The sequence below is a fragment of the Lacerta agilis genome, chromosome 7, assembly GCF_009819535.1.
Source record: "Lacerta agilis isolate rLacAgi1 chromosome 7, rLacAgi1.pri, whole genome shotgun sequence".
Lineage (NCBI taxonomy): Eukaryota > Metazoa > Chordata > Lepidosauria > Squamata > Lacertidae > Lacerta > Lacerta agilis.
In genome coordinates, this window is record NC_046318.1 from 3,679,080 (window position 1) to 3,692,575 (window position 13,496).

General features: G+C 42.5%; 1 protein-coding gene across 3 annotated transcripts in view; it reads right to left on the reverse strand.

Annotated features, from left to right (window-relative positions):
• Window positions 1–13,496, reverse strand: part of NRG2 (neuregulin 2) — a 57,561-nt gene that overhangs the window by 13,565 nt on the left and 30,500 nt on the right. The window contains exon 6 of one of the 3 annotated variants that reach the window (XM_033154179.1): window positions 6,580–6,603. The exons of the other annotated variants lie outside the window; for them this stretch is intronic. Within the exon in view, the coding sequence (XP_033010070.1) occupies window positions 6,580–6,603 (24 nt within the window). The remainder of the gene's footprint in view (window positions 1–6,579; window positions 6,604–13,496) is intronic. 3 annotated transcript variants of the gene reach the window in all.

Sequence of the window (13,496 nt, forward strand, 5' to 3'; positions counted from 1 at the left end):
CCTGCTATTCATTCTGATGCCATAGAACTGGAGGGCATGGTAGACTTCACTTTCAGCCTCAGGTGTGAATATATCTGAGGATTATATGGCTTGACTACTGTGTTACCTTTCCAGTATATAAGCACTCAGGAGGTTTATACTTGGGCTGTCAGGATTTGCAGGCACACATTAGGCCCTCATACCCATACCTTGCTTTTTGAAATGGGCATGTGGTATTATAAATCTAGCTCAAAGCAGCTTAAATGGGCAAATCCCACTGAATATCATTAAGATGAGATGCCTTTTTCTCACTTGAGATGTTAAGAGTATCTCTCTATACTCAGGACATGCAATGCTGGAAACAGGGAAAGCAATTGCCTTTTCACCAGTTGGACATGCCAGTCCCCAAACCCTTCCTCTCTGCCTGGTTTGTGACATAGCTGTCAAGTTTCGGATTTGAAAATAAGGGATCAGCAGTCTCCCCTATCCTGGGGACAGTCACATGTCAGTGGTGGGCGGAGCCAGAAGCAAAAGTGGGCGGAGCAGCAATGTAAACTCCAAGTGGGCTCGGAGCGGAGCAAAGAGGAGGGCAGCCATGTGCTCCGCGTGATGGAGCCCCATCGTCTTCTTGTCTGATCCCATCAAAACAGGACAGGAAGCAGCAGCTGCTCAAAGGCAGCCAGGCTCCGCCCGCCAGCTAACCCTATTGGCCGGCTGAGGGGCTCAGTGGCAACGGATAGGGGCTGATGCAGGGGGAGGAATACACCCCCCTGTAAGCACGGGAAACGGCTCCCACTTGCTTTGAGGGCTGAGGCTTTTCTCTCCAAGTAGGCGAGGTCTTCCCACCCAGTCCCTGGCCAGCAGGGGAGGAGCTGCTTCCACTAAAAACGGGAAATTTAAGGGAAATAAAAAATAAGGGAGAGCAGCGGGAAACTGCTTGAAATAAGGGAGAATCCCGGGGGAAACGGGATACTTGACAGCACTGGTTTGTGATCAGAAAAGATCTATGCTACAAAGGTGAGCTGTAGTTGGAATTATTATCAGTTTCCTTTTGAATGTTGGGGGGGGGCTGTTTCTCTGCAACTGACCTCTCTCCAGCTGAGTTCCTGCTGCAAACCAGGATGGGGAGGGGAAGGGACAAGGTGGCAGAGAGTTGGTGCAGTGCAAATGCGCTGCCGGAGCCAATCCATTGCTCCTGTCATGGTGTTTGTACCATGTTGGCCTCACCCTGCCTGCTTGCCATCTTTGAATGCAGCAGCGACTCAGCCAGAGAGAGGTCAGCTGAGTGGTGCCACCTTCAGCTACCGATTTCTTATACCAATACCGTGGTAGCTTGGTTTAAGAACGGCTTAGTTTATGAACAACTTAAGAACGCTGCAAACCCGGAAGTAGGTGTTTTGGTTTGTGAACTTTGCCTTGGAAGCAGAACATGTTCCGCTTCCTGTTGAGTGTGTTCCATTTGTAAATCGAGTCCCTCATTGCTATGGGAAAGCACACCTTGGTTTAAGATCACTTTGGTTTAAGAATGGACTTCTGGAATGGATTAAATTTGTAAACCAAGGTATACCACTGTACCCCTTTTGTTGTGATGCGTGAACCACTTAGAGATGTTGTTCTTGAGTGCTGTACCCATGAATCTTGGTGCTCTGCAAAAGTAGCCAGATTTAATACAATAATTTATCTGTGAGTTTATTTCTTTAGTGTTCTTGTTCTTTTAACTCTGTTTCAAAATAAAATGAATTCCATGACCACAACCTCAGATCTGCTCCAACTGGGATTACCCCTGTCTGATCTCACCGCCACAAGACTTTTCCACCACCGGCTGCCAGGTGGGAAGGATCCTGATGGCTTCTAATAGTTTTATATTATTTGTTGGTTGTGAGGTTTTTAAACAACAACAACAACAACAACAACAACAACGGTTTATGTTTATTGTGAACTGCCTTGGGAGGGTTTGTTTCCTATAAGGCAGGATGTGAAAGAAAGGAAGGAAGGAAGGGAGGGAGAGAGAGAGAGAAAGAACTCAAATGTTGATTCTCAGATTGGTGAATATAATTATTCCTAATGAGAAATTTAAGTCCTCACCAAGATTTACTGTGAATTTTCTTGAATTCAACAGTGAATTGTTAACTATTTGGAGGAGCAAAACTATCAAGGTAATAATTTTCTCCATAATCTTATTTCTCTCACATGAAATCCTAATCTCTGACATGAAGTGTGGCTCCAAGTATGAGCTGATCCATCCACCATTTGAGACCTGCATAAAAATTCCGTCTTCATCCATTTGCAACATCAAACATTTGATGGCAGCACCCGCAATCCTATACAAATCACGGAGGAGTAAGTCTCATTCAACGCAATGGAGCTTACTTCTGAGTAGACATGTCTAGGCCTGGTGCTGCAAATCTCATTTGTTGCTATACCTGTTACCGTGTAGTGGCAATACTTTGGAATCACAAAGTTTCATTTGAAATTAGAGACCTTAATGTTCAGCAAAAATAATTAGCTATGAAACAATTCATAACATGTAAACGTATACAGGTTTGTACAGTGAGAATATGAGGCAATGTAAACAGCAACTCGAAATTCCACTTAAATTGTAAGAAATTTGGAGTAACTCTTTCATGCATGTGCTAGAATGTGATTTTTTTAAATAACAAATTATCATTGTGTGATAATTTGTAAAGAGGAAACCACGTGCATGTGAAGAAATGTCATCCATGGAGCATTACAGGCACACACATGGCTGGGGGGGGGGAGGGCTGAAAAGAAGAGACAGGATGCAAAATATATTTCTTGCGTAACAGCGAGCCTAGAAAGAAATACATTTTTTTTTAAAGCAACACGAGTTTAAGCTAAGTAGGGATGTCAAAAATCCTCAATTCCAAATGTCATTTCAAAGTGTTTTTGATTCAGGAGCACTGTCAATTCAAGGCCACTTTCTACATTGAAGTTTGTTCGTTTACAGAAGTGGACCTCCTGATAATTGGCAATTATGGTCTGATACATAAGTAGGCACATTTCCCCTTCAATTGCAGCATTCTTGTCAGCAGGCGGTATGGGGTGGGAGGTAGCTGTTCCCTATGAAATATTATTATTATTATTATTATTATTATTATTATTATTATTATTCCCACCACAAAGAAGAACCTGATGGGAATGAACTGTGGTTAATGAATTCACACAGGTCCATTTGGTGCTATCAGTATGAAATTTTGCAAGATTCAGAAGTGATTTGGAAACATGGACAAACACTCCACCCAGGAATAGGCTCACTAGTGCTATATATACCCTCCTTCTGGAAAGCACTTGCCTCTCTTTCCTAGATATCAAAAATAAAAATAATGTATACAGAGAATTGGTACACCTTAACCATGAAAATCTAGCTGAAGAATTATCGAAACAGGGCTTTGTCCTGGAATTTATTTCAACTGGAATTTGTTCCAATACCTTAACAATAAAACTGTTTGAAGACTTTAAAACTGATCTCCCGCCTGGCCAGAGTTGTTGGATTTTTTATTTTTGGCTTCTGGATATCACCAAGAACTCCAATTTCTACAGCATCTCTTTCCTACATAGGCTGTCCTGCAAACTGATTGTGTGGGCAAATGATAACCAAGCACTGTGGACTAAGTTCCATGTTTCGTACCAGTGAAAGTATTATTATAACCTTTCTCTGAACACAAGCCACTGTCATTGAGGCAAGAAAGACATGTGCTTTTCCTAAGACACCTGATGTTATAGTAATTCCCTTTCTATATTCTTCCGCTTTTATAATTTTTCACTGGCTTCATTAGCGTGTCAGTGCTACGTAGCCAAGAGGAGGAGGAGGAAGTATGCAAAAACCTGTTTAGCAAGGATTTAGAACAGCTGCAAGGCAGAAGGAAGGGGACTTAACCATGGGCGTACCCAGGGGGGGCAGCTGCCCCCCCCCCGAAGCAAAAAAATAAATAAAAATTAAATGGTTATCGGCAGCCTAAAAGGAGAAAAAAGCTCAAGACTGGTCTTTCTCCCCCTCCCAAAATCTCAATAACAATTGAGCTCTTCCGCTCTTGCCGAGGCAGTTGCCCACTCGTGTGTGTGTGTGTGTGTGTGTGTGTTGTGCCGGCTGTTTCCCCCTCCCTCATGCCGACCGGATCCTAGCCTGCACCCTGCTTGGTCAAATGGGGATGCAGGCTGAGACTTGGGGCAGTGTCAGGGGGCGAATTCATCGTTGCAGGGATTCATCGTTGCAAGGGAGCTTGGCAAACTGAGTTCCCTTGCATGGTGAGTAGTTCCTTTGCGAGGACTGAGGATCCTGGGAAACTGAGTTTTTCAGCCATTTGGGGCTTTCTGTTTTTTTGGGGGGGGAGTTTTTCTGTTTTTTGAAGCTGTTTTTGTTTTTGAACCTGAACGACCATGGCTAGTTTTGATCCTGAGTACGCCCCTGGACTTAACCGCTGCGTCCATCAGGCACAGGTATGACCCACCTGCCTATCAAGGTCCCTTGGCCATCACCACCCAAGCATCCGATAGCCAGGTGGTTTGCTGGGTGTTTGGGTATCACTGCTTCGCCCTGCCCTGTGCTCACCTCTTCCCAAGTCCAACCGAGCCAGGCATGTCATCTGTGCAAATGAGTTTCCCATGGGAAATGACATCAGATGTGAGGCAAGAGGGTATCATTGGGGGGGGGGGAACAGCTTCATAGGCCAAACTGGGAGGTTCCCCCACCCTGACATACATGTGGAATGGTTGGTTTGTTTTTAAACCAGCCTCATAAACCTCACCTGAAGTGGGTAGAACAAGGAGGATACTCAAAGGGAGGTGTTTGGGATAAATTATCCAGCTCTGAATATGTGTGAGCATATTTTTCTGTTTATTAAGTTTAAGCATGGGAAATCGTTTTTTCTTGGAAATTACTATAGCAGCGTGACAACGCAACAAGCTCTTTTTGCTATTATATTGAGTGAATGGGGAAAGAAGCAGGAAGCAGATGATTGGTTGGTAATAACCAGGGATGGCCTTATAGCCTCCTACAGAAACTGCTGATATGCTCAAAGTTTAGCTTTTTATACACATTCAGACCCCAGTGCAGTTCCTCTGGCATTGGGATCATGTTCTTCTTCCCAAGATGATGCAGAATAAGCGGAGGGGAAGGGTGGGTGGGTTTCAAACTAGCCCCTCAGTGAATGCCACCACACACAGGCAAAACACACCCAGCAGTGACAACCCAGCATCAAGCATTAGCGAGAAAGGGTCTCTATGCATGTACGGCTGGGAATCCTGATTTTCCAGTTGCATGTGCAGTTCTTATTAACATGGAACACTCAACCTTTAACGAGCATGTCCAGTAAGTGCTTTCAACACTATTCCATCATGAATGCCACTCCTATGGGGAGCAGGGGTGATAGAATTCTGGCCTGTACCACTTGGAGATGGGGGAGATTTCTGGATGTTTCCCCATACAAAATTCTCCTTCCAAATAGGAAACTAGCATACTGGAGAGAAAGGTTCAGCATCATTTTCTGTCTAAGGTGCTAGGGCCCAAACTGTATTTTATCTGTATTTTCCCCTCAGCAAAGAGGACCTGGAAGCAAAAACTGTTCAGAAAAAAGGTTGGCTATTCTCTTCCCCAGTGTCACTGTTTGGACCCAATCCTCTCTGGCCTGCTACTTGACACAATCAGAGCCCTCCATAAACCTCTCTTAAACATGTAGTTTGGCCTTAAATCCAGTATATGCAGTGAATTGTGTATTTTTTTGAAGGGTAAATATACCCTCTGCTTGAAATTGGAAGTGGTACAGCACAGAAACCTGCCACCCCAGGGTTTTACTTCATTTTGTGTCATGTTTAGAACAGCTGTTGGGGAACTCATCTAAACCTAGCACTACTGGTGGTGAAATAGGACAGGCCGCTATGGGGCCTTACATTTCAACATACGCCTCCCTCAGAGATGGTCCTTTGGTCCTCCAGATGTTGTTGAAACTACAGCTTCCATAATCCCTGGCCAGTGACCATCTTTGGTGGGAACTGTAGTTCAGCAACATCTGGAAAGTCAAAGAGTTCCCACTCCTGACCTACCTAGCTCTATCTTTTTTAATTGATTCCTTCCAAACGAACAAGGAATATCATGGGGTGAGGCAGAGGGGAAAATAAAAATTGACTTTTCCATGTTTATTTTTTATTTTTTTTGAGAGCCAGGGTAGCTTTGTAGAATTGCTGGAACTTCCTGATTTCTTTCATACCAACCTTTTCCTTACTGGAGTGTTTGTCCACTACTCCCACTATAGATGGTTTTTCCAGAATGACACGATCAATTTTTCTGTTTACATCCAAACATCATGCAGCACGGAAGTGGAAAGTAACACAGACCAGTCTCTGCAGCTGAGCTGGGCGCGTTTCCCACTAAGGCGAGTGCTGCAATGAACCCATGCAGATTATTTAGGAATTAATTCCTTCAGTCTAATTTTAGCTATTACGTTTGGCCCAATTTGTGCCAGAACAAGGAACAGAACAGCTGATTTTTAAAACCATCCCATTGAAGCTATCAAAATACAACGTGAAGGGCTGTCAGCGGCTCGTAATGGTATCTGGTTAACAAATGAATGGTTTGGTCCATACCCTTTAATTCTAATCCAAGGTGCTCTGCCAGTGCAGAAAGAGAACAGAGAAGGAAAGGAAAAAAAGAGAAACAGGTTTATAGGAGAGATTGCCAAATATTTAAAAATACTTTTTTAAAAAAACATAAAATATATCAGTTTTCAAAATCACAAGAGAAGAATCAAAGCATACAGAACTGTCACCACCAGTTTATTTTTAAAACATTCTATGTAAAAGAATGCCTAGATAGATCTGCAATGGTATAGGCATTTATCACATATACCGGTACTTTTATTTAAGTGCAGGTGTATTCTTGCTAAAGAGATCTTTCCTTCTCACTATTGTCGCGACATTGAGCTAGTAGATTTGCACATGTATGCACAACCCTTTTTTTACTGCCATACATGGCAATGACAATATATAGCATTAACAATACAATCCTATGCATGTCTACTCAAAAGTAAGTCCCATTGAGTTCAATGTGACTTCCGCTCAGGTAAGCATGTACAGGACTGCAGCTTAAATGAACAACTTCTGAAGGACAACCCATTACATCTGCAACGAAATGAAATTTATGCAAGACATTTCCAGCTGAATCTTAAACGCATTTGCTTCAAAGTAAGTCCTCTTGAAATCAATTTACTTCCAAGTGAATGTGGTTAAGATCAAGCTGTAAGGCATTTCCCACAGTCTGCACTAAATTAAGAAATCGTTTATGAACACCAAGAATCATTAAAGAAATAGTGTTATCTCTTATAAACATTAATGGTTTGGGATAGCAGTTTGCATTATCCACACAACAGGAGAAATGAAAAGGGGGCAATTAATTATGCCCAGAAATATAATTATTGCCCAAAGGAAAGAATAAAAAACTTAGTCTAACATTACTTGTGCAACCTATACAGGAAATGGAGAAAGGAAAATAAAGTAGAGGATGGGAAAGTACAGATTCAATGTTCCTGACTAGGGATAGAAGAATCTGTCAATCTCAGTTCTCTCAATTTCTCATTTTTCTCAATCTTAAATTCATACTTCCACATTTCTGCTGCAATTTGTGATTTTCTTTTAGGAAGAAACCTTTGAAAATTCTTCAGCATTTTAGTGCACCCCCCATAAACACATTTTAACATGCAGTTTTGACTAATGTACAATTTTTTGCAAGCAATTTCATCTAACTTGATGTGCCTTTTTTGTATGTTATTTTCACAAATATAACGTTTATGTGCACTTTGAGCATTGTTTGGTTGGAGAACTGCATAGCATATTTCATATAAATGAGAATTTTGATGGACGGCTGTGTTTCAGTTTCTACAATGTTTTGGAAAGGGCAAATTTGATAAACCCTTTAAATGCAAACTGAATCCATTTTATCTCCTGTCCTATTCCTGACTGAAGGCTTGTTTTTTTAAAACTTAAATTCTGTTAGTGGCCAATAAGACTGCATTGACTCCTCAGCACACAGGAGACTTAAAATCATATACAGTAATTTCAGCTGATTAGCAAATCTAATAATCACAGTGGGCAAACTTTTGAGTTCTCCAGAACTCTTCTTCAGTTTGGACGTTAAGGAAAACCTGGGGCAAGGGGACAGAGAGAGTAAATGCTGGCCATTTCGTTGAAGCCCCAAGGTTTACACTTGGTAATCATATCAATTAACATGGGGCCACCACAAGCAAGCTCCTGCCTCTAGGTAAGCTAAAATCCCAGTAGCATCCTGAGCATCAGCCAAATCCCTTCAGGCTTCTACAGATTGTGGCCAAGGCTATTTGCATATACTATAACTCTTGGGATGCTTATTGATATCTGATGTTTTCTCTGATAACTGGCCATAGGGTACTTCCCAAGTTTTAAAGTGCAAGGAGATCAAAGAACGATAACACCCTTAAAAGCAAACACAAAAGTCTAAGTATCAAACCAGAAGTGATAGTGATGTTAAGCAAATATTTGAGTCCCATACTGGGGATTCTCCTTTTAAAAATTAACAACAGTCATGGGGTTGGGTGGAATAATGAAGGAATAATGATTTGAACTACTGGCATGTGCAGGAGGGGTTAACGGTTCCAGTCTTCCTCAAACTTGGCCCTCCAGGTGTTTTTGGCCCACAACTCCCATGATCCCTAGCTAGCAGGACCAGTGATCAGGGATGATGGGAAATGTAGTCTCAAAACATCTGGAGGGCCAAGTTTGAGGAAGCCTAGACCCACTTCACAAAACTGCTGCTGTTTGGGGTGTTTTTAAAGAGAAAAAGAATCCCATTGATTCAAGAAGGTTCAAGTTTGAAAAACATGGTCTGAGGATACATTCAGACTGCAGAAATACCAAACAAGTGAGTTACACAATCCTTCAACAGGGAGCCAATACCACAAGGCACTCTGATACAGCCTGGGGAGAAAGGAAAACTTTCTAGTAGGGCAACCTCATACGAAGAGCATCACAGCTCCATCCCCGTCAGGAACATTTCCATTATAATGACATACAATGGAAACTTCAGAGGATCCTTTAGAGGCTAGAGTTCCTTGGAGGCAGGGACCTTTGTATTTTTGCCTATGAAACATTGTACTTGGCACTTTACAAAATGGATCTGTATTAATGTATAATAATGTAATAGTAATGTTATAAGAATCAGTGAGCCATCTGCCTATGAGAAGAAAGGTGTGGAAGGGAAACCCCTGACCCACCTATCAGGACACAGTCAATATAGGGAAGGAGGGAGGGGGCTGCTGCTGCTGCTGCTGCTACTTCATGGTGGAAGAGGGGGGAAAGATGGTATGTGCATGTGAGAGCAATACTATATTACTCAAGTCCTATATGTCTCCATTTCCTATCTTTAAGATTTGTCGTTGCTTTTGATACGCTAAGTTCTCGCAAAGAAATCCATACAGTGGTACCCCTCGGGTTACGTACTTAATTCGTTCCGGAGATCCGTTCTTAACCTGAAACTGTTCATAACCTGAAGCACCACTTTAGCTAATGGGACCTCCTGCTGCTGCTGCGCCACCAGAGCACGATTTCTGTTCTTATCCTGAAGCAAAGTTCTTAACCTGAAGCATTATTTCTGGGTTAGTGGAGTCTGTAACCTGAAGTGTATGTAAACTGAAGTGTATGTAACCTGAGGTACCACTGTATTGTAACTTGGTTCCCTTCTTCAAGTAATTTCTACTGGTTTTTGTTTTCAGATCTCTGCCACAGATTCACCCCATTTTCCATCTACAGTCGTATCTCGGGTTACATCCACTTCGGGTTACGTACTTTTCGGGTTACGTACTCCCGTAACCAGGAAGTGCTTTTGGGTGCGTGCGTGATCCGCGCATGTGCAGAAGTATTCTCATAGAATCATAGAGTTGGAAGAGACCACAAGGGCCATCCAGTCCAACCCCCTGCCAAGCAGGAAACACCATCAAAGCATTCCTGACAGATGGCTGTCAAGCCTCCGCTTAAAGACCTCCAAAGAAGGAGACTCCACCACAGTCCTTGGCAGCAAATTCCACTGTCCAACAGCTCTTACTGTCAGGAAGTTCTTCCTAATGTTTAGGTGGAATCTTCTTTCTTCTAGTTTGAATCCATTGCCCCGTGTCCGCTTCTCTGGAGCAGCAGAAAACAACCTTTCTCCTTCCTCTATATGACATCCTTCTATATATTTGAACATGGCTATCATATCACCCCTTAACCTTCTCTTCTCCAGGCTAAACATACCCAGCTCCCTAAGCCGTTCCTCATAAGGCATCGTTTCCAGGCCTTTGACCATTTTGGTTGCTCTCCTCTGGACACGTTCCAGCTTGTCTGCGCAAGCGCGGTCTGTGCAGTTCGCGCATGTGCAAAGCGCGATTTTCAGGTTACATACTTTTCGGGTTACGAACGGCAACCCGGAACCAATTAAGTACGCAACCTGAGGTACCACTGTACTATAAAAAAGCCAATGTTGCTGTAAGCTGTTCCTTCTCGGCTTTAAGACCCTCCCCTTCATTGTAACAATAACAGACTGCACGGTATGCCTGGCACACTTCCTGACCTATTTGACAACTCTAAAGTCAATAATAAAAGAGGGATCATACAGGACTGATAATAAAATGGCCTACCATATATAGGTCTGTTGTAAAAATCACTCAGGCAATGTGTGTGAAATGCTTCCAACAAATGACAGCTATTACTGAAGTTAAATCCTGTCACCTTCCTTCAGAGGGATCACATAAGTCTGTGAATTTCTTTTTTCAAAATATAAAGAAATTATGGAATCAACCGCTCCTCAGATTAAAAGAAAATTTAAACTGCTTACAAATTCACCCATACACTGGAAAGTTATCTGAGCCACATAACTATTGAATGCATTGTACAAACTCACTTATTCTGCTCATTAAAAACTTATCCTTCACCTTATCTTCTTTTCTCAGCCCCAATCATCTTTCTTAGCACTTAACAGATGACACTCTGCAGAAGACCTCCATTCTCAGGGTGCTGTTACCCAGGAGCATCTTGCTATTTGCATAGGAGCTTCACTCATGAAGAGTAAGGTGTTTGCTTCTACCTGAAGATAACTACCACTTCTCCTGCTGCTCAGCTGATTGCTGCCCAATTTGCCTATAAACGCCTATAAACACACTGGAGGGGAACTGGTTAGACCACCTGTGGGGAAATAATTTACAGATTCTATTGGCTTCTTTGGAGATTTTGCTGCTGGAGATAATTTCTAGTCTGCTCTTGCTGTTTTCTGATTAAATGTGCTTTAAAGGTATGGAGGCTGGCCATTTGCTTCTTATGTCCTTAAAGGTAAAGGGACCCCTGACCATTAAGGTCCAGTCGCGGACGACTCTGGGGTTGTGGCGCTCATCTGGCATTAATGGCCGAGGGAGCCGGCGTACAGCTTCCAGGTCATGTGGCCAGCATGACTAAGCCACTTCTGGCGAAACCAGAGCAGTGCACGGAAACACTGTTTACCTTCCTGCCGGAGTGGTACCTATTTATCTACTTGCACTTTTGGCGTGTTTTCAAACTGCTAGGTTGGCAGGAGCAGGGACCAAGCAATGGGAGCTCACCCCATCGTGGGGATTCGAACCGCCAACCTTCTGATCGACAAGCCCTAGGCTCTGTGGTGTAACCCACAGCACCACCCTATGTCCTTATTTGACTGTAAACTCTGAGTCTATCAAGGTTTGGGCCCTACCTCTATGGGTTAGATAATTTCTTAGGAATGTCTCCTTGTATTTTATAATGTTAACTGATCTTTCCAACAAAGAGCCCTATTTTTAACCTGCACTAATCAGCCTCTGTATTTGACACCTTTTAACCTAACAAACACACTGCAGTGCTAGAATTACAGTGCTAGAGAAACAGCTGTTTGGGGGCTTAATATGAGAAACTGAGGCACCACCAAGCACCTCGGGGGCAACCATAAGGAAATTGTGAATTGTGATTTTTGAATTTTAACAAGGAAGCATTTGGAGGTAAACGGCTGGAATGCAAAAGCCCTCTTTTGAGACCACAATATGATTTTAAAAAACCCACCCCACTCTCTAGACCATGCATGCCCAAAGATAGCATCTTCTGGCTCTTCTTTGCAGTATGTGGGCCGTGATGAAAATACAGAAAGGCTTGGTCACTGTTACACAGAAGATATGTGATACCACCCAACATTTCTCTGGTGAAAACAAGGGTGTCCTAAAAGGATTGTTTTATGGAATGAAGTCCTAGCCTTCTCCAGGTAGGTGTGTAAACTAGTCAGATTGTGGTCTAAGGAAACACAAATATGGCCCTCCTTTTCTTCAGAAGATTCTCCGCCCCCAGGTCGATTAAGCCTACCTGATGTCTCTGGCCTCATTATAGTCTCTATGTTAACTGATATTTGTAGGAAAGAGGCTTTCTATTTAACCTGCCTGCTCTTTTTATTACATTCTGATTTATAGATTACCTCTTCAAAATATTTTGAAGTAACTGTTAACTAATGCTTTCCTAGAGCTACAGTTCCGTTAACTGAGGCTTCGTGTTGAAATAAAGATTGCAAAGCAGTTTCATAAAACAATCATTAAATGAAATGGTTGTACGAGCAATTCTGTAGCGAATGCCAAACAAATTATTCAAACCACTGGGCAAGGGTCCAAGATTTAGAGAACATTCAAGGTTCATTCTTTCCCCCCTTCAAGTAATATTTTGGATTTATGTTTCCTGACACATTGTGAGGTTTGGAGCTTTCAGGGTTAAATAAGCTCAACAGTACGCTCTTCCCACAGGGAAGATGCGTCACAACACCCGGGGTATCTGCTGTATGCGAAGCCTATGTGATTTATGTGATGCACTGTTTATTTCCTGGTCAGTCCTACTTTCGTTTTTGACCGGGTGACATGTCTTCTGTAAGCCCGGGAGAGAAGCTCCGTGATTTATATGCCTGTAAATAAAGCTTGCTTGACTTGAAACAAGCTAGACTTTATGGGAGTTTAATTGCTGGCAAGAAAGGCACACATACCGTTGCGCAAGAAGAAGTTTGAAGTTTGAACAACTCTGCAAAAGCACTGGAGAAGCAGGGAAACGCAGCAGGAAGCGTAGCTGGACACCACTCCAAGTGCTATACTGGTTTTGAGGCTTTTCCAGTTAAAACCAAAAGCCCCAACACACATAATCCACAAATTTTATTTTCCTGCATCCTGTACAATATTAGAAAACCTCTAACAGTGTTCTATAAATTGCTGTATGAAAGAAACTGCTATGGAAATGTTACTTTTACCATTGCTCCTGCATTTCAGCAAACTCCTCTTCAGCTTTGCATTACAAAACAAATAAATGGAATGCTACTCCTGTGTGTAACTTGAAAGGGGACAAAATCTTAATTCCGCCCCCCCCCCAAGCTTCACTCACAACTGAGAGTCTAGTGGTTCTGGTGAGGGCAACTGTTCGTTTAAATAGGGTTCCCTCTCATTTAGGGATCTTTCATTTCCTTCTTCTAAAAAAGT